Raw genomic sequence first — 18,986 nt, 5'->3', positions numbered from 1 at the left:
CTGAGGCCAAACTGGGGGAGTTGGGTAGGAAACTGGGGCTCCTAAGATCCCACTCTGCCCCTACCTCGCCTGATGGGGTGGCCTTGGGGTTAGAGCCTGAGCCTGTGGTGTTGAAGTGACAACAGTGAGGGGTCCCTCCTGTGCCTGGAAACTGCTGGCCTGACACCCTGAGGATTTGCTGAGAGGGTTCTGGTGCAGGCCAAGCTGACTTAGAGGAGTCCTCAGAAGACATGGATTTGTTAGGAGATTCACATGAGCTTGAGGCAGAGTTAGACTAGGGTTTCTAAAGAATCAAAGGGAAACACAAGAGATTTTACCTTCATTTGAAAGCACTAGACAAGGATGCCCATTTTGTAGGTACATGTTTCATTTCTGATGTATATCATTAACATTTTGATTTCTAAAATTCACTTTTGTTCATTTTTGTCTGCCCTTCTCAGTCGGGCCACCTCTTGACTTCTTAGGCTTCACATGCTTTTTAACAAAACACCTGGGTGCCTCACTTCCTATACCACCATATTGCCTAGTTGGGCTCCATCTGCTAGTGCTCCACTTCACCCAGTCTTCATTTGAGAGCTGCTTGTATGGGTTATTTAGCTGTTGTTGGTCCCGTATTACAGTCCTGCGGCATTTAAACCATCTTTCAAAATAGTCTTATTTCCGACAGCTATCAGACCGTAATAGTTGTATGTATGCCCCAACACTAAACCAAATCCCGCTCTTCATTTTCAGCAGATATATTTTCCCCCACATTTCCAGACTAATTGCCTTCTGATTTTAACTGGGTCCTCCTCAAAAATCTTTAATGATTCCCATTGCTTTCTGAATCAATTGTACATCATCTTATTTCATTGAACTAATATTTACTGAGAAAATAAGCTAAGTTCATTGTATATGTTAGTTCAAAATAATACAATGATGCTGGGAAACACTAATTATTGATTTAGTTGTTTTGTGAAGGCAGTCTCTAAAACTCATAGATAAGATTACACATAGTCAGAATTAATACTCCTAACTCTTAACTTTATACCATGGCTGAAATAGAATATAATGCAGAAATCCTTTTGTTAGCTACAAACTCAGAGTCCATTCAAGCGTTTGCCTTGGAAGATACATAGTGTCAGAACCAGACAAATCAAACATAGACATGATAAAAGAACAAACATGTCAATCAAATAAATGAACAAATAAACAAAATAATAGATGTCTCAGGCTCAAAGTAACTTTGTGAATAAATGGTCATAAGTAATTGTATTAAATTCAACTGGTTCTTAAGCGACTCACATCCTTTCTCAACATTGTAAAGATAAAATAAGATTTGAAAGAAAGAATGATACCAAAAGGGAGAGAGAGGTTGACATTAGAAAGCTGGGCTTCAGGTCAATCAATAAACTTGAAAAATGGCAGGAGGTTCTACTGTGAGTATATTAATAACAACTGGAGGGTGGTGAATGGTTATTACAGTGTCACTGTCAAGAACAAGTTCACAGAAAGTAAGGACAAAGGGAGTGAAATCCCGAAGGATGGTGTCCCAGCACTGTTGTCACCACAATTATTTTGTTATTCTGGTTGCAAAAAACAAATAGAGTGACATTTGCTAATAACATGAAAGTAAAGAGAGCTTCTGCTCTATATTAGAAAGACTTAGACTGGCTCTGATTCCTGAATCTCCTGGAAAAGTGTTCATAGAAGACTCAGAATAGCAGAAATACATAGACTTGCTGAGGTTGGCAGGAAGGGTTTACATAGAGGAGCCAAAACAAAGCAGCTTTTGAATGTTAGAGAACAACAAGGAAGAACAATGCCAGAGAAAAGAGCAAGGAAATGTCATCTCCTAAGACGTTCTGCCTGGGAATATTGAGCATCTTTTCTTTCCCAGAATTTCCCAACAAAAATATATGTGTTTTGTAGCATTTTTATTTCTCATACTCTCCTCTGAAATTCTGAAAATGCTTTGCACAGATGGTTACATTTACCCACAGGATGGAGAGGAAAGATAGCTCTAGAAATAGCCAGTTTTTGCCACTGAAGGACGTTATAACAAAAACAGTGTAATCATGCATATACACCAAAAAAGACTTTGGCTGTAGGTATGTGTCCTAACCATTTTTAGATGGAAAAAAGTTTTAGCCATATTTTATTTTTATTGAGACTTATCTTAAGTATAAAACATGAACATTATTTATATATGCTCTTTTGTAACACTCCAAGAAAGGATCAAGTTTATTCTGGTGTGAGAACAAATGCCTGCACTGGGTTGTGCAGCTGGTACACTGGCCATCATCTGAAAATCGTTGTATGGTGCGAGTGCATTATAGTTCTTCCTCTCTCTAGCTGAACAACACTGGGAAAATTACTTGACCTGGAAACTCAGTTCCCTCAGTTGTAAAATGGAGACAGTAGTAACATACATCACCTGGGAGCATTGTTGTAAGGTTGTTGTGAGATAATATATTTAGCCCAGTGCCTGGCACTCAGTAGGTTCTCAGTAAATATCAGTTATTATTAGATTCATCCATCCATCCCTTCCTTCCTTCCTTCCTTCCTTCCTTCCTTCCTTCCTTCCTTCCTTCCTTCCTTCCTTCCTTTTTTTGTACCAGCAATTGAACCCAGGGACCCTTTACCACTAAGCCACATTCCAAGCCCTTTTTTATTTTTGAGACAGGGTTCCACTAAGTTGCTTAGGGCCTTACTAAGTTGCTGAGGCTGGCTTTGAACTTGTGATCCTCCTGCCTTAGTCTTCTGAGCTGCTGGGATTACAGGTGTGTGCCACTGTGTCTGAATAGATTTTTTTAAATACAATTAGAGCATTATAGTTATACATAGTAGATTCATTTTGATAAAATCGTACATATATATGATGTACATCTTTTAGTCCCCATTCTCTCTTCTCTCATCACTTCTTCCTCTGTCCCTCTATTCTCCTTCCTCTACTCCTATTGATTCTCCTTTTACGTATTTATTTATTTATTTTTGATTGTTGCTTTCTATATAAAGATAAAATTCCCAGTGGTATAGGTATATTTATATATGTACATAACATGATTTTGCTAAATTCATTTCCCATTTCCTTCCTGTCCCTCTTACCTCTTTCTTGATCTTCTTCTACTCCACTGATCTTCCCTATATCTTTATAATATTTGATTTCCCCTTCTTTCCCCTATTTTGCTCTAGCTTCCATTTATGAGAGAAAAAATTCCACTCTTGACTTTCTGAGTCTGGCTTATTTCACTTGGCCCGATTTTCTCTAGTTTCATCCATTTATCAAGAAACACCATGATTTCATTCTTCTTTATGGCTGAATAAAACCCCATTGTGCATATCCACCACATTTTCTTTATTCATTCACCTATTAATGGACATCTAGACTGGTTCCATAACTTGGCTATTGTGAATTGTGCTGCTATAAATATTTATGTGGCCATATCACTATAGTATGTTGATTTCAGTTCTTTTGGATATATACCAAAGAATGGGATAGCTGGGTCAGATGGTAGTTCCATTCTTAGTTTTATAAGGCATCTTCATACTGTTTTCCAAAGTGGTTATACTAATTTGCAGTCTCACCCACAATGTATGAATGTAGATTTTCCCCCCACATCATCACCAGCATTTATTATTATTTTCATTCTTGGTAATTGCCATTCTGACTGGAGTGAGATGCAGTCTCAGTGTGGTTTTTATTTGCATTTCCTTGATTGTGAGAGATGTTGAACATTTTTTTCTTGTATTTGTTGGCTATTTGTATTTCTTCTTTTGAGAAATGTCTGTTCTCTTACCCGTTTATTAATTGGGTTATTTGTATTTTTAATGTTAAGTTTTTTGGAGTCTTTATATATTCTGGATATTAATCCCCTGTCTGAGGTACAGGTGGCAGAGATCTCCCATTCTGTGGGCTTCCTTTATATTCTTAATAATTTCTTTTGTTGTGTAGAAGCTTTTTAATTTATGCTATCCCAATTCTTGTTTTATTTCTTGTACTTTAGGAGTCTTTTTATGGAAGTCAGTGCCTGTCTCAATGTGTTGGAGTATTGAGCCTATATTTTCTTGTATCAGTTGCATAGTTTCTGGTATAATTCCTAGGTCTTTTTTGATCCAATTTGAGTTTACTTTTATACAGGGCGGAAATAGGGGTCAAGTTTCATTCTTCTACTTAGGGATATCCTGATACCATTTGGTAAGAAGGCTATATTTTCTCCAAAGTATGTTTTTGGCTACTTTGTCAAGAATATCCGATGACTGCATCTGTGAGGTTTATTTTTAATTATTTATTTTTTTGAGATTATTTTAAAGGTGATACTTTCCCTAATTTCTTTCTCATCAGATTCATTATTGGAGTTTAGGAAAAATGTTGATGTTGTATCCTACTATTTTGCTAAGTTTTTTTTTTTTTTATCAATCTGGAAGTCTTCTGGTGGATTTTTTTTGGGGGTGTTCCAAATATAGGATCATGTTATCAGTAAGAGATAATTTGACTTCTTCTTTTCCTATTGGTAATACTTTAATTTTCTTCTCTTGTCTGATTGCTTTGGGGAGAGTTTCAGCAAGAGATAATTTGACTTCTTCTTTTCCTATTGGTAATACTTTAATTTTCTTCTCTTGTCTGATTGCTTTGGGGAGAGTTTCAGGAACTATGTGGAGTAGGAGTGGTGAGAGTAGAATGTTTGTCTTGTTTCTGTTTTTAGAGGAAAAACTTTCTTTTTTTTTCCATTCAGTATGATGTTGACTTTGAGTTTGCCATATATAGCCTTTATAATGTTGAAGTAAGTTCTTTCTATGCCTAGTTTCTCTAGTGTTTATAAACTAGAGAAATTTTCTTTATTGTAATAATCATGTGATTCTTGTCCTTAACTCTATCTATGTAGTGAATTACTTTTATTGTTTTGCATATGTTGAACCATTCTTGCATCCTTAGGATGAAATATAGTTGATTATGGCACACTATCTTAATGTGTTTTTAAATGCAGTTTGTGAGTATTTTATTAAGGATTTTTGCATCTATGTTCATCAGGGATATTGGTCTAAAGTTTTCTTTCTTTGATGTATCTTTGTCTGGTTTTGACATCAGGGTGATATTGGCTTCATAGCATGAATTTGGCAGTGTTCCCTCCCTTTCTGTGTTGTGGAATAATTTGAGGAGGACTGGCATTAATTCTTCTTTAAAGGTCTGGTAGAACTTGGATGAAATTCTATCTGGTCCTTAGCTTTTTTATTGTTGTTGTTATTTGTTTCAAGGTTTTTAATTGATGCTTCAAAGAAATATTTTTTCTCATTGTAATCCTATCATCTTTTGGATAATTTTAAAAGTTACATTTCAAATTGCATATAACAGCCAGTTAGCATTTTGCTTGAAATTGTGTTGTATCAACTTGAGAAGAACTTATATTTTATGAGATAGAATCATTCATGGGTACGGCTAACTCTTATTTGGCACTGGACAATAAAGTCTTAAAAAATTGAACACATAGATTTCTGTACAAGGGACTTATTGGAGAAATGTTCCCAGGGGAAACTATAAAGAAAAAAGGGAAGCCAGTCAGGGACTGGGAAAAATCTAAACCAGGATGCAGTTGCAAGTAAATTCCACCAGAGGGTCACTTTAGCCTGATTTTTTAGGGAACCTATGGACTGTGAATTACGGCAAGGACAATGTTTTGACTTGAGGCAAGGAAGTATAGTTTTTATACTCTCACACTATTTAGACATTAATTAAGGGATTCTCTGGGCCTGGATAGGGGATATAAAGACCCAGGCATTTTTGTTTATTTAATAGAGGGAACATGGACTTCAGAAGCAGGTGCTAGCTGTTGGAAATACAACATATAAAGGTCATGAACAAATAAACATAAAAAGCAATAGTAAGGGAGGTGACAGGGATGTGACCAGACCTTTACAATCTGTTCCATGGTTTCTTTTTATTGGATCACTCCTGGACTATGGTTACCTTAAACACTTTTGGGTCTTTTAGTAGACATAGTCACATCTGTGAATTCTGTTGATTTTGCTCTTAAGTCTATCTGTATTTCTTTTTAAAACCTTCGATAGGAATTCTAGCACAATGTCCAATGCAAGCACTGATAATATAATTCTTTTCCTTTCCTAATTTTAAAAGGAATTTTTCTAAATTTCTCCAATAGTAATGTTTAGAGAACATTTGGGGTAGATATACTTCCATAGATTAAGAAATTTCCTTTATTTTTAATTTATAATAGTTCTTATGGAGGTTGAGTGCTATTATTATTTCCTGCAGTAAAAAAAAAATAGTGCTCAAACCAAGAATTCTAGGCGATTTATAAAGTCATTAGTAATGAAAAGATGAAATATAAAAAGCAATGATACATTACTTTTCTGGCACACTAGGAAAAATTCCTTTCTGGGCATGTTTAAATCTCTGATTCAATGACTTTAGTAGACACAGGATTATTAGGGCCTTAACTTTTAGAGTCCATTTGGTAGAAGATTATGCATGCACATATTTAGTCCATTTCATCAATGATTTTGAATTTGAAAAATATACAATGTTGTAATTTAGTGATGGAGTAGGAGATCTTCTCTTATCCTTGAGAGACCTGCACTGTTTCAGTCAGTGTGTTTGTTCCAGGTTCTGCCTGTCCTACATTGAGAAGATCCTTCAGAGAACCTTGACAAATATTATCCAGAATGTCCATTTTGCCTTACAGTATAAAATAGAAAGCCAAACTTAGCAACAGGCTAAAGTGAGGGTTTCTGTCCTCTTAGCTGCAAGAGATTTGGGATATGGGGTGTGGGACATAGGTTATTTACTTATTTAGTGCTTTATGGTAATCGTGCGGTTCCTTGCGACATATTCATATGTGCACATAACATAATTTGATAAATTTAATTGGCCCAGTATCACCCCTTTTCTTCTTCTCCCTCCCCGTGATCCTTTCCTCTATTGTACTGATATCCTTTGCATTTTTATGAGGTTACTTTTTAAATGTTTTTCTTTCTAGCTTCCACATATGAGAGAAAACATATAACCCTTGACTTTCTGAGTCTAATTTGTTTCACTCAATATTAAACTACAACCATTCAACATTTGCAAATAATGTAATTTCATTCTTTATGGTTGAGTAAAACTCCATTGTATATGCATACCAGCTTTCTTTCTCTACTCCTCTGTTGATGGGCATCTGGGCTGGTTCCATAGTTTGGCTATTGTTAATTGCACTAAGCAGCCAGTTTAAGACTTCATCACACTCTGATTGCAAAGCCCTGTCTCATTCTTCAGCAAACCTTCTCCTGGTCTTTGTTAGTTTTTGCTAGATTCCAGGGCTCTACAAAAGCTGATTCTGACAGTTTTTGCCAGCTCATTAGTTGTTCCTCTGGAGGGGGAAGATGGAATCCTAGAGTTCCCTCCTCTGCTATTATTTATTTATTAATATTTATTTATTTATTTTAGTTTTCGGCGGACACAACATCTTTGTTTGTAAGTGGTGCTGAGGATCGAACCCGGGAGCACACATGCCAGGCGAGCGCGCTACTGCTTAAGCCACATCCCCAGCCCCTCTGCTATTTTTTATACTATCAATCTTTCACTGTTTCTTCTACTCATCCAACTAATTCTCATTCTCACTTATAGATGAGTAAACTGAGACACAGAGAGATTAAATAACTGGTCCAAGATCACAGAGTCCTAACTTATGGATCCTGGATCCAGAGCATGAAATTTTACTGTATTGTACAATAAATACTTATGGCATAGACTATAGCAGAACGTGAAAGTTAAACTTCCTTGTTGTGTGATGATTTGGACCTTGAAGTACTGTTAATAGTAAGAGGCTCCTTGAATAGACTTGAGTTATTTATTAACAACTTTTGAAGAGGTAAGGTGGGGGAGAGAAGATAGTAAATGAGAGAGTGTGGTTCAGATAGTGTGATGTGTTTAACAAATCCTTTTATCTTTTCTTCTGGGGACACAGAAAGCCTCTTGTATCCAGTTGGGGTCTTGTTTTTTTTTGGGGGGGGGTACCGGCAATTGAACTCAGGGACACTTGACCACTGAGCCATATCCCTAGCCCTATTTTGTATTTTATTAGATACTGGGTCTTACTGAGTTGCTTAGCACCTTGCTGAATTGCTGAGATTGGCTTTGAACTCTCAATCTTTCTGCCTCAACCTCTTAAGCCGCTAGGATTACAAGCATGCTCCTAAGGGGTGGAAGTGATGAACCTAAGTTTAGACTTGTTCCTTAAAGTTTCCTCCTTGATCCTTTATCTCCCCATGGTTGTTGGCTAGCCAGGTAGAGACTCTGGGAGAGCCCAGGAAGCTGAGGCCACTGTAGGAAGCACAGTTTGGAGGAGAGCTGCCTGAGTAAGCATGTCCCTATTGGACTTGGTGCAAATAAACTAATCACTTCTTCACAACATTTCTGACTCAATTAATATAGAAGCTAACAGATAGGTTTTTTAAAAAATATACTTTTAATTGTGATGGACCTTTATTTTATTCAATTATTTATATGTGGTGCTGAGAATCAAACCCAGTGCCCTACACATGCCAGGCAAGGGCTTTTACCATTGAGCCACAACCCCGGTTCTCAGACAGGGTTGTTAATGACTTTATCCAAGAAAGCAAGGAATGGAAGGGATGGAGATGTCGACACCCAGGAAGCCTGGGTGCATTACCATTCTGAAGAGCTCAATTCATAGGATCAGGAGCTGTCATGCTACTGGCTGTACCTGAGGACTACATTGGACACTGTCTTTTTTTATTTCTGTGGATACTTCCTCATAATGTCTCCTCCCCAACAATACCCTCAGTCACCTGCAGTGACCAGGCTAATGATGGAGGAACATCATTAATTTACTTGTGTCTGCATCTGAACTGAGCTCACTAGAGACCCCTGAGCTAAGGAGTGGTCAGTGGTCAGAGAGATTAAATAACTGGTCCAAGATCACAGAGCCCTAACTTATGGATCCTGGATCCAGAGCATGAAACTTTACTGTATTGTACAAATTTTACTGTATTGTACACCACATTGCACAATAAATCAAAGTAGAACACTGAAGACTGCATCTGCTCCTTGTTTTCATGTCACTTCTAATGGCAAAGGTATTAATGGAAGAAATTATCCTTTGCAAAATGTAATGCATATAAGAGAGAGAGCGTAAATCCCTCTATTGATACCTTTTAGCCATACTGCCTTTGAGTTATGAGATTGGGAGTAAAGAAAAAGCTTTCTGATCCCAAATTACTTCCCCCTAAATGTGTCATGACTGAGGCTTGAGGGAATGAGCTATGTTGTGCTTATTTCCCATCTCTTTGACATTCCTGATCCCCAGCCCTCGTTAGGCACAATGTCCAGAGCATGTGTGAGAGGTTCCACTTAGATGAAGGACAGAGCCCAGAGAAGGAAAGCAACTTTAATTAATGTTTGTGTATTTTTCTGAGATGGATCCTGCCTCTTTATTTGTACCTCCTCCCCATCCTTTCTTGATTTCTCTGAGATGCTATTTTTTTTAAAAAAAGTTTGACCTATATAAGTTTTCAGAGATCCATGTGAGAGTTTTATATTCTCTGATTTCAGGAAAATTTTAATAGGTTGTCTAGAATTTAATTTTACAGTTCTATTATGCCCTTCTGTGTGATAAATGGCCAGTGGGAGGAGGAAATAGATGCACATGTCATCCTGGAACCAGATGACATCACGTGACAGCATGTTAGGTTTTGAGGCGCAACTTAGAGGATGTTTGAGAATGGGGATGTTGAATCAGAGGAAGGAGGGCCACTGGATTCTTGGGAGAAGGTAGTTAGAATAGATAAGGCAAAACATTTGGAATTTTTTTGATTTATACTTTAAAAAACAACAGTTGAGTCAAGACACTAAGGGTGGCAGCAGAATTCATGTTTGGGTTGAGTCCTTCTATTTTTTAAGAAAATATTTTCATAACCCTCTGATTGTTATGAAGCAAGGTCCTAAGTCTCTAAAGGTAAGTAGAGGCAAAGAAGAATTCAACAGTTTTTCTTAATAAAATGTAAAAAAAAATACATATTAGTAGTAGATAATAAAATACAAACAATCCAAAGAAATAGGTGACTCTCAGGGGCAGAAAAGTTGTAATGATGTTAATTGAGTTCTTTTGCTCCAAGAGGTTGAAGGCAGCTTGCTGCTCTGGGTGGGGGAAGTGACCTAGTAGATGGGATAGAGCTGGAGTAGCAGCATATCTTGAGACCCAGTCTGGTGGCAAGCATGGCCATGGGCCCCCTGACTTGTAGAGTGGCTGATGGACATGGGAAATACCAATGACTGGTGTCAAAATTTAGGATTTTCTTTTTGTTGTTGTACTTCCTTTATGATATACTTGAGTCATCTAATTCAGCCAAGGATCCATATACTGAAGGGATAGAAGAGAGGAATGGGTGACATAGAGAAGTGGTGATGAGGTGGCTAGGGATACGAGGTCAGGGAACAGTAGCTAATGATGATAATGAGGATGATGCTGATAGGAGCAATAGTGGAGGCTGGGGTTGTGGCTCAAAGGTAGAGCACTCACCTACCACATGTGAGGCACTGAGTTGGGTCCTCAGCACCATGTAAAAATAAAATAAAGATATTTTTTAAAAAAAAGATCAATAGTGATAGCAAATCTTACATACCAATTTCCACGTGCCAGGCATTGTTCTAAGCATTTTAGATCTATCTCATTTTATCTTCATAATGACCTTAAAAAGAAGGCAATGTTTGTAGCCCCATTTTATAGATAAGAGAAGGAGACACAGAGGGTTACAGGTTAAATGATTTGCCCAAAGGGAAAAACTAGGAACAGGAAACTGAGTGGGAGGGGATTCCTGCAGGCACCCAAGACTGAGTATTGAGTTGTTTTATTTGGATAGCGAAAAGTATGACCGTGGGAAGCTGGAAAACCTGGGGCCACTGCCTCTGCATTTGTGTCGAAGTTTGTCCACTTCTCTGTGTTTACACGCCCTGGCCCTGGGCACACTCAGTAGACCTGGTAGCCTCTGAGACAAGGTCTCAGAGGACTGTGATATTTAAATTACTGGTCCAGTGCCAAATTTTTCCAGCTTGGAAGGTGGAGAGGGTTGGTCCCTTTCAGAGCTCAATTTCCAGCTCAGATACTCAGGGAAGGCACCTTTGACTTATTCTAGTTTTCAGGGCAGGAAGGACAATGGGGTTAGGGTGTTCCTAACCTGGTTGGGTCATATATTTAGTGACTTCATCCAAGAGTCCATACACCAGGGATAGAGCAGGGATCATTTAGGAGACAGAGCGGCCATCTCTTCCCCCTCTCCTCTTCTCTCTCTGACTCCAGGGAGCCAGCAAGGTGGAGAACAGGACGTATAACAGCTTCAGATGAGTTTGGTGCTGTGGTGTTGCAGCATGCAGCATGTTGAGAACCATCCTTACAGACAGAATCCAAAATGCCAACCTGCATTTCAGAAACTTGCAATGCTTTAGACTTTTTTCCTAGAGAAAATGTCTTAGAGAACAAAATTGTACCTTATTCAGATCTTTCAACTTGGCTGGACAAGTAAGTTTTCCTTCAGCATGATACCTTTTCTGTTAAATTCAAATTTTCTACTGCTTCCTACATTAAAGGGAATGAAATAACCTGTTTGGCTCTTTGTAATGAAACTGTTTATTTTCTCTGCTGAATTTTGATTAAAATGTCCGAAGTCATATTATATACTTGATAGAAGGATTTGAATTGAGAAAAGAGACAAAACCAACAACAACAAATAATAATAATACTAACTTACTTTTTTTCCCTAGAATTTTATGGTGTCCACAGTTTGTTCATATATTTTCTCATCTGATCTTTTCAACATGTTTAGAGGCAGGTAGGTTACATTTTGAAATTTTTATTTTACAAATGAACCTGGAGGTCACACTGGCTGAATTGAGGAGTTGGGACTTCCATGGTTTGATGTCTAATTCAGAATCTCAAAATCCGAAAGCTCTGCAGATATGCCACTAGACCCAGAAACTGAAAATCCCAGGCTAGTGTAGTGTGTCTTCCATTCACTGGAATTGTGATGTACTTCTTTAGTATGTTTTATTCAATTGTCCTCTGCCAGCCCTCTTTAATTTCATAAGAATATAATAAGGCACACAATGTAGAATTTTCTGAAGCTCTTTTCTAAAAAGACCCTGCTTAAAAAAATACTAACAATGTGTTAAAAATGCTAACAATAAATGTACCTGGCAATTCCATAACAATTCTGTAGCATTCAGTAAAGGATCTTCTTTAGGCTTTCTTTGCTTTTGACTGTCAAGATTACGGGGGAGTGCTGGAAGCATCAGAAACAGGTTCCATGTATTTGAAATTTATGAACGCTAATTGGTAATTTTTGACATCAGAGTTAGAGCTTAGAAGTAGAGAAGGGCATTTCAGAACTGTAAATAAAGGAGATGTAACATTATTAGGGCCAGGATGGGGTAGAGAACATAGCATGGTGGATGACAAGGTTCAAGGAGCTACCAACCATGGCCCATGTGGGGTTAGTCATAAGGGACAGAGGCCAGAATTGTGCATGGTTGTATAGTGTGAGACTGGGTGCATAGGGAGCTGAGTTTAGCATTTGCAAGTAGATTTGGGGTGGTTTTCTACTCTTTGCATCCAGGTTGGGTGGGATTCCTCTTCCATGATCATTCAACTCCTTTGGCAAAGTTCTGTCACAGCACTGAGCACAGTGTATTCATTGGACCACTCATTTGGATTAAGATGTCAGTGATTTTTGTTTTTGACCCAGGCCCAAGTTCTTTCCACAAAAAAAAAAAAAAAAAAAAAAAAAAAAAAAAAAAAACAGAAAAGGGCAACTGAGCATGAGCACCATTCTTCTCGATCTGCATTTTTTTTTTTTTTTTTGTACAGGGGATTGAACCCAGAGGGGTTTAACCACTAATCTACATTTCCATTCTCCCTTTTTTATATTTTATTCAGAGACAGGTGTACAATGAGTGGCTAAGGGCTTCACTAAATTGCTGAAGCTGGCTTTGAACTCATGATCCTCTAGCCTCATCCTCCCAAACCTCTGGGATTACAGGCATGGGCCACCATGCCTGGTCTCCATCTGCATTCTTAAAAGAGGTCATGATGTTCTTTGGGACTGGCAGGGTCTCAATCCATCTGTGAATCCTGGGTCCCAGCCATAAATGTTCTGATTTAATGATAATCTGGTTCCTAAATCTATTTATTCAGAATGAGTATCCACTCTTTTTGAAGGAATATTATTATTATTTCAGATGACTACAACTAAAAATTTGGTATGTCTGGGTTATTCCTTTTCAATCACTGAGGTATATTCAGATGGCATCAACTCAAGTCCAGATGCAGCTGCTTATGGACCATGGAAAGTAAGTTGGAGAATGCTACTTAACTTCTCTGACCCTGTTTCTTCATTGTAAAGTGACATCTATTTTTTTTAAAGATTGTTGTGGAAATTGAAATAATCATTTGAAGAGTTTTGCACATCAAGTTGCCTCAAATTCAGTGCTATATTTTAAAGTATTGGTTAAAATGGATATTCTTTAAAATTTTCTCTGGAATGTCTAAATTAGTATTCTGTGTTTTACAATTTTACTAGATTGATGGTACACCTTGTATTTAGCAAATGTTTTGCATGTTGATAACATTTTCTAAGTCATTTTTCTTAAGCATGAATGATTTTTAAAAAATACATTAAGATGATGCAGCGTTATGTGGAAAACTGATGTTTCAACTGTTGTTAAAGGTACCCAACAAAATCTTACCTCAAATATTTATTTTTTACTAAGTAGAACTTCAGTGATATGCTTGGTAGAATATTGCAAGTCTTTTGTTTTACATAGTGGTGCTCTATCTTGTTGTTTTCTTCCAAAAAAAGCATCTGAACATTTGCATTTTCTTATGCAAAGGCATCCACATCTAAGTGATATTTCGTCGTTTAAAATATTTCATTGTGAAAGCATTTGAAAATGTTTCCAGTCAGTTGATTGTGAATCTCAATAGTATGTCTAATCTTGGAAAAACTAAACATGCTAGATTAAAATTTCTTATAAAATCTTTAAGCAATAGAGCTGTGGACTTGTGCATGCTTTAACAGTATTCTTTTGATCTTCCTTACAGTGATTCATTCCTTCATTTGTACAGTGGCTTTGTGAAATAATGTTGCTGTGAATTGTAATCAATAGAGTGCCTTTAAATGGAAAAAAAATAAAGAGCCTAGCACAAAGTCTTAAATGTGTTAAATATTAACACATGTTTGTATTCTCTCTGTAAAGAAAAACTTATCTCTGTTCTTTGAATTTTCTCAGCAACTTCAACCCTGCAGGAGCCTGGATCATGTGATACATCCAGAGCTTCCAACAGATGATTGCTGTCTCCTAGTCACATTGAAATCCTGGAAAACCACCTTTGATTAGGGTTTCAAGAAAGCTTCTCTTAATTGAGAAGTCCTCACTCATTCAAATAAGAGTTAGTATTAAATATGACTCTGTGGTTGGTTACAGAAAATTTGGTAAGAGTTAGGAATAACTGGGAAAGAGAAAAGTCACACTGGAATGACAGTGGAAAGAGGCATTACCTGCTAATACTGGCTTCACCCCTTGTATTTCTGTATCTGGTTCTTCATTTGTATCCATTGTGAGGAACCAGGAGTTTTAAGTAAACTGTTTCCCTAAGTTCTGTGAGCAATTAAAGTCCATTAACAGTCTGAGGGGTTTGTGGGATCCCCTGATTTGTAGCCAAGTCAGACAGAAGTGAGGGTAACCTGGTAACCCACTACTTGTTCTTGGGGTCTGGAGCTAGAGGCAGTCTTGTGGGACTAAGCCCTTAACCTGTAGGTACTATGCTAACTACCTGTGAGTGGTTAGTGTCAGAATAAAAATAAACTATAGGTCACCTTGTTGACCTCTATAGAAAACTGGAGTATTGCTTAGCATGGAAAACTTGCACACAGGGTCTCAGAAGTGTTATGAGGTGAGGAACATTTTTTTTTTCTTTCTAGGTCAAGTCCTGTTTCACTACTTATAAACTTTGTTAGAGAGGCTAATTTTGGTGAAGACAGTTAATTTTATCATCTACAAAGCGAAAAATAAACCTATTTTTTTCAGTCTCATTATAATGATGAAATAACATGACTTATACAAAAGTCCTGAGTTACAAATTCAAATAGAACAGTTACATGGACATAAAAATTTCTCCACCAGTTCCAACAGCTGCTTTGGCAAGAAACCTGAAGATTTGGCATCTGAGAGGCTGAGTTGGGAACTACTGATCATACACTAAGCTGCTTTTTGCATTAATAATATCTAAAGGAGATACTATATAGGATAGAAAAGCATAGGAAGCTATTCAAAATCAGTAGTGGTTAAAAATGTTTACCTTATAATATTAGGATAGCATTAAATATATGGCATGATTTACAAAGTATAAGTTAGAAATGAACAAAGATCTATAGGTGGAAGAAAGAGTGGATGAAAAACACTAGGAAGCTGGTAGCTTTCTTTTTTGGATGGCAGAACTAAGGAAAAAATGTTTTCCTTTTAAATGTTTTCTAAACTCTGTCCAATAATCATAGGTAGTTTTCATTGTCATTATCTCTTCCCCTTTTTCCTGAGAGGTTCTGCTGATATACACCTTTTCACAGTGTGAAGCTAGAAACTTTGCCTTCTCTTCTGTTATTTTTTTGTGCTGTCTATGGGCTGAGTAATCTTGGTTCTGAGAAGAAATACTGTGGTGTAGGAGGGGGTTCAGGTTGGAGAGTCAGAAAGCATGGGATGTGTCCTTTGACTTGGGCCAGCTACTTAATCTTTCTAGGTTAAAATTTTTAACATTTTCAAACCAAAGATGTTTGTATCAGATTATCATACAAGTCTCTTTCCTTAATGGCTTTTTAAAAAGAAAATCAAGAGAGATGGTTCAAGAAGTCCCCTGTAGCCCATAAGTGGATGAAATTCCTTATTGTTTTTTGAACCCAGGTCACTTAGATTTTGATACGTGTGCAATTCAGAGAAGAGATTATGGAGCTGTAGTTTCTCACTGCATATATTTTCTCCCTGTAGGAACATCCTTTAACACTGTCTAGACATTTATCATGTGGGTCATTCCAAGAAGGGAAAGGAAGACCAGATGATGTAGAAGAAAGGACCAGATGACCTGTGAAGAATCCTGTTAGTTCTAGCAGTCTGCCCTGTTAGAATGGAATAACAATTCTGGTAAGAAGCTATAAATTGCCTTAGATCCAGTGGTTGTAATCTTCTTATGTTTGTTTTGGGTTTTAGTTTTAATTAATTCAGTGTGCATTTCATTGGACACTGCTCTAGGCTCTGGCACTATGGATATTAATCACACAGAACTCCTGCTTTCAAGATATTGCAAATGTAAGGTAGGTGGAAGTAGATTAAGAAAAAGTAGTGTACAAAGAATCAGGATGCAGATGCAATCTGTAGGAGTGCCATGGAAAGCCTCATAATGTAGCTCTGGGTAGGGGAAGAGATGATATTCCTTACGGAGATGAGTGATATTTGAGTCTGTTTTTGCAGGATGTATAAGAGTAGGCCAGCAGAGAAAGAGAGGCTGTGGGAAAGCAAGGAGTTGAAAGTGAGCCTGGCTTGATTAAGGAGTTAGAGTAAGTTAGTATGGCTAAAGAACACGGCAGTGGACAGAGAGGGGACCTGAAAGACAAGGTGTATAAGTCAGTGGGGTCCTTGTAAGGAGAATAAAATTCTTGTATTTTATCTCTAAAGAAGGTAAAGAGGAGCTTTTCAAAGATTTTAAATTGGGTAATGATTTGCATGATCAACTCCTAGAAATAACATTGTGACTGCCAGGTGGACTATTGAGCAGCTGTATGAGACACAAGGTAGAAGAGATTAGCTATGATGTTGTTCCTTATTTTGCTAATTCACCTAACTCTAGTGCTATCAAAAAATTGTAGAAAATACTTAGGGAAATTATTTTGCTATAATTGGTTATTTTTAATGAAAAATACAGAATTTAAAAATGGCATATGAACTGAAAATAATAACTATGCTTATTTGTGGGATACAATAAGACTTTTCCTGTATTTATGAATTGTTCAGCATCTTTTGATTAACATGTGATAGAATTTTGCATGTCAATGAGCTATAGTGAGATATTTCAACACAGGCACACAGCATGCACTGATCAAGTAATTAGCATTTCCTTCATTATTTCTTTATGCTAGGGCCTCAAATTTCCTCTCTTCTATATCTTCATCAAATATATAATAAGCTGTCATAAATGATACTAACTGCATTGTGCTGAAGAACACCATAATAAAAACTCCATGAAGAAATTTTTAATCTGAAAAACAGAGCTAGTTTTAAAAAGAATTGCTTTTTATTTGTCAAAAAGCAAAAGATGCAATGTTTTGAAAGTTATTAATTTCGTCTATTATGTTTTCAATCAAAATCCCAAATGAGAAATGCAGAACCTGATTGGCATTATTTCTTTGGGGATCCAGTTTGGGTTAATTATATTCCACAAATCTTGATTTTTTTTCAAGTTTTTGAAATGTCTCTAAAGAGAGATAACAAAATCTTCTTTATAAATTTCTTATTGCAGCTCAGGGTTCATGGATAGTCATCGAAACATCACAGAGTTTTTCATGCTGGGACTCTCACAGAATCCTGTGGTGCAGAGATTTTTATTTGTGCTGTTTTTGATTGTCTACCTGATCTCCGTTGGGGGCAACCTACTTATCATGATCACTATTATCTTCAGCCCCACCTTGGGCTCCCCTATGTACTTTTTCCTTTCATGTTTGTCCTTTATTGATACTTGCTATTCCTCATGTATGACCCCCAAACTCATCGCTGACTCCTTGTATGAAGGAAGGGCCTTCTCTTTTGAGGGCTGCTTGGCTCAGTTCTTTGTTGCTCATTTATTGGGAGGAACTGAGATCATTTTGCTCACAGTGATGGCCTATGACCGCTATGTGGCCATCTGCAGGCCTCTACACTACACAACCATCATGACCAGGCGTCTCTGTGCCATGCTGGTGGGGGTGGCTTGGCTGGGGGGCTTCCTGCATTCCTCAGTTCAGCTCCTCCTGGTCCTGTGGTTGCCCTTCTGTGGGCCCAACGTGATCGATCACTTTGTGTGTGACTTGTACCCTTTGCTGGAGCTTGCCTGCACCAACACACATGTCATTGGTCTGCTGGTGGTGGCCAACAGTGGTGTGATCTGCCTGTTGAACTTCCTCATGCTGGCTGCCTCCTACATGGTGATCCTGCACACCTTGAGGTCCCACAGTGCAGAGGGGAGACGAAAAGCCCTCTCCACCTGTGGGGCCCACTTCACGGTTGTGGCCTTGTTCTTTGTGCCCTGTATATTTATTTACATGCGCCCATCATCCACTTTGTCCATAGACAAAATAGTGGCTGTGTTTTATTGTATTTTGACACCCATGTTCAATCCCCTGATTTACACCCTGAGAAATGCAGAGATGAAAAACGCTGTGAAGAATCTCTGGAAGAAATGAACAATTGTGGATGGACAACACAAGGCACAGTGGGGAAAGAAATAATAAGCCACTCTCGGAATAAATATTGTCATGATGAGACAGGAGAGATCAACAAAAAATTCTGAATATAACTGATTGGGATATTTGAATTCCTGGACAATCTATCCCTGTCCCAAAGTATTGCCAGACAAATAAATATATAACAGCTCAACTTCTTCTTAATGGTTTCACCTGAAGAGCATGGAAGATCAACCTCTCACTTCCTCACCTGTGCCTAAGAGGGAGCTTGCTTCACCCTGGGATACTGAGTGTCCTTGATGAACCCAATCCCCTTGTTAAAACATTAGCAAACCGGCATCGAACTCTGGACACCAGAATACTGATCATTTTAGTGACTGATGGTTCACTTATATGTGTTTTATATCTATGATAATATGAGAAGAATCTGTGGCTTGGGATACTAAGAATACAGCAAATGAAATTAGGAATGACTGAACGCAAATCATGGAAGTATGCAGAACTGGCTCATGCTA

The 18,986-nt window shown here is 37.7% G+C and overlaps 1 protein-coding gene across 1 annotated transcript; it reads left to right on the top strand.

Annotated features, from left to right (window-relative positions):
* Positions 1-17,562: 17,562 nt before the first annotated feature.
* LOC113175070 (olfactory receptor 4C3D) lies at positions 17,563-18,471 on the top strand. The gene has a single exon (XM_026379234.1). The coding sequence runs from the start codon at positions 17,563-17,565 to the stop codon at positions 18,469-18,471; it is 909 nt and encodes a 302-aa protein (XP_026235019.1).
* Positions 18,472-18,986: the final 515 nt, after the last annotated feature.

Source organism: Urocitellus parryii, chromosome 4, assembly GCF_045843805.1.
Source record: "Urocitellus parryii isolate mUroPar1 chromosome 4, mUroPar1.hap1, whole genome shotgun sequence".
Taxonomy (NCBI): Eukaryota; Metazoa; Chordata; class Mammalia; order Rodentia; family Sciuridae; genus Urocitellus; species Urocitellus parryii.
The sequence above is the reverse complement of the archived record's forward strand: the minus strand, read 5'-3'. Positions and strand labels throughout refer to the sequence as shown.

What these genes read in the sequence shown, in the direction of transcription:
- LOC113175070 (XM_026379234.1), top strand. Translation starts at nt 17,563, where the DNA reads ATGGATAGTCATCGAAACATCACAGAGTTTTTCATGCTGGGACTCTCA.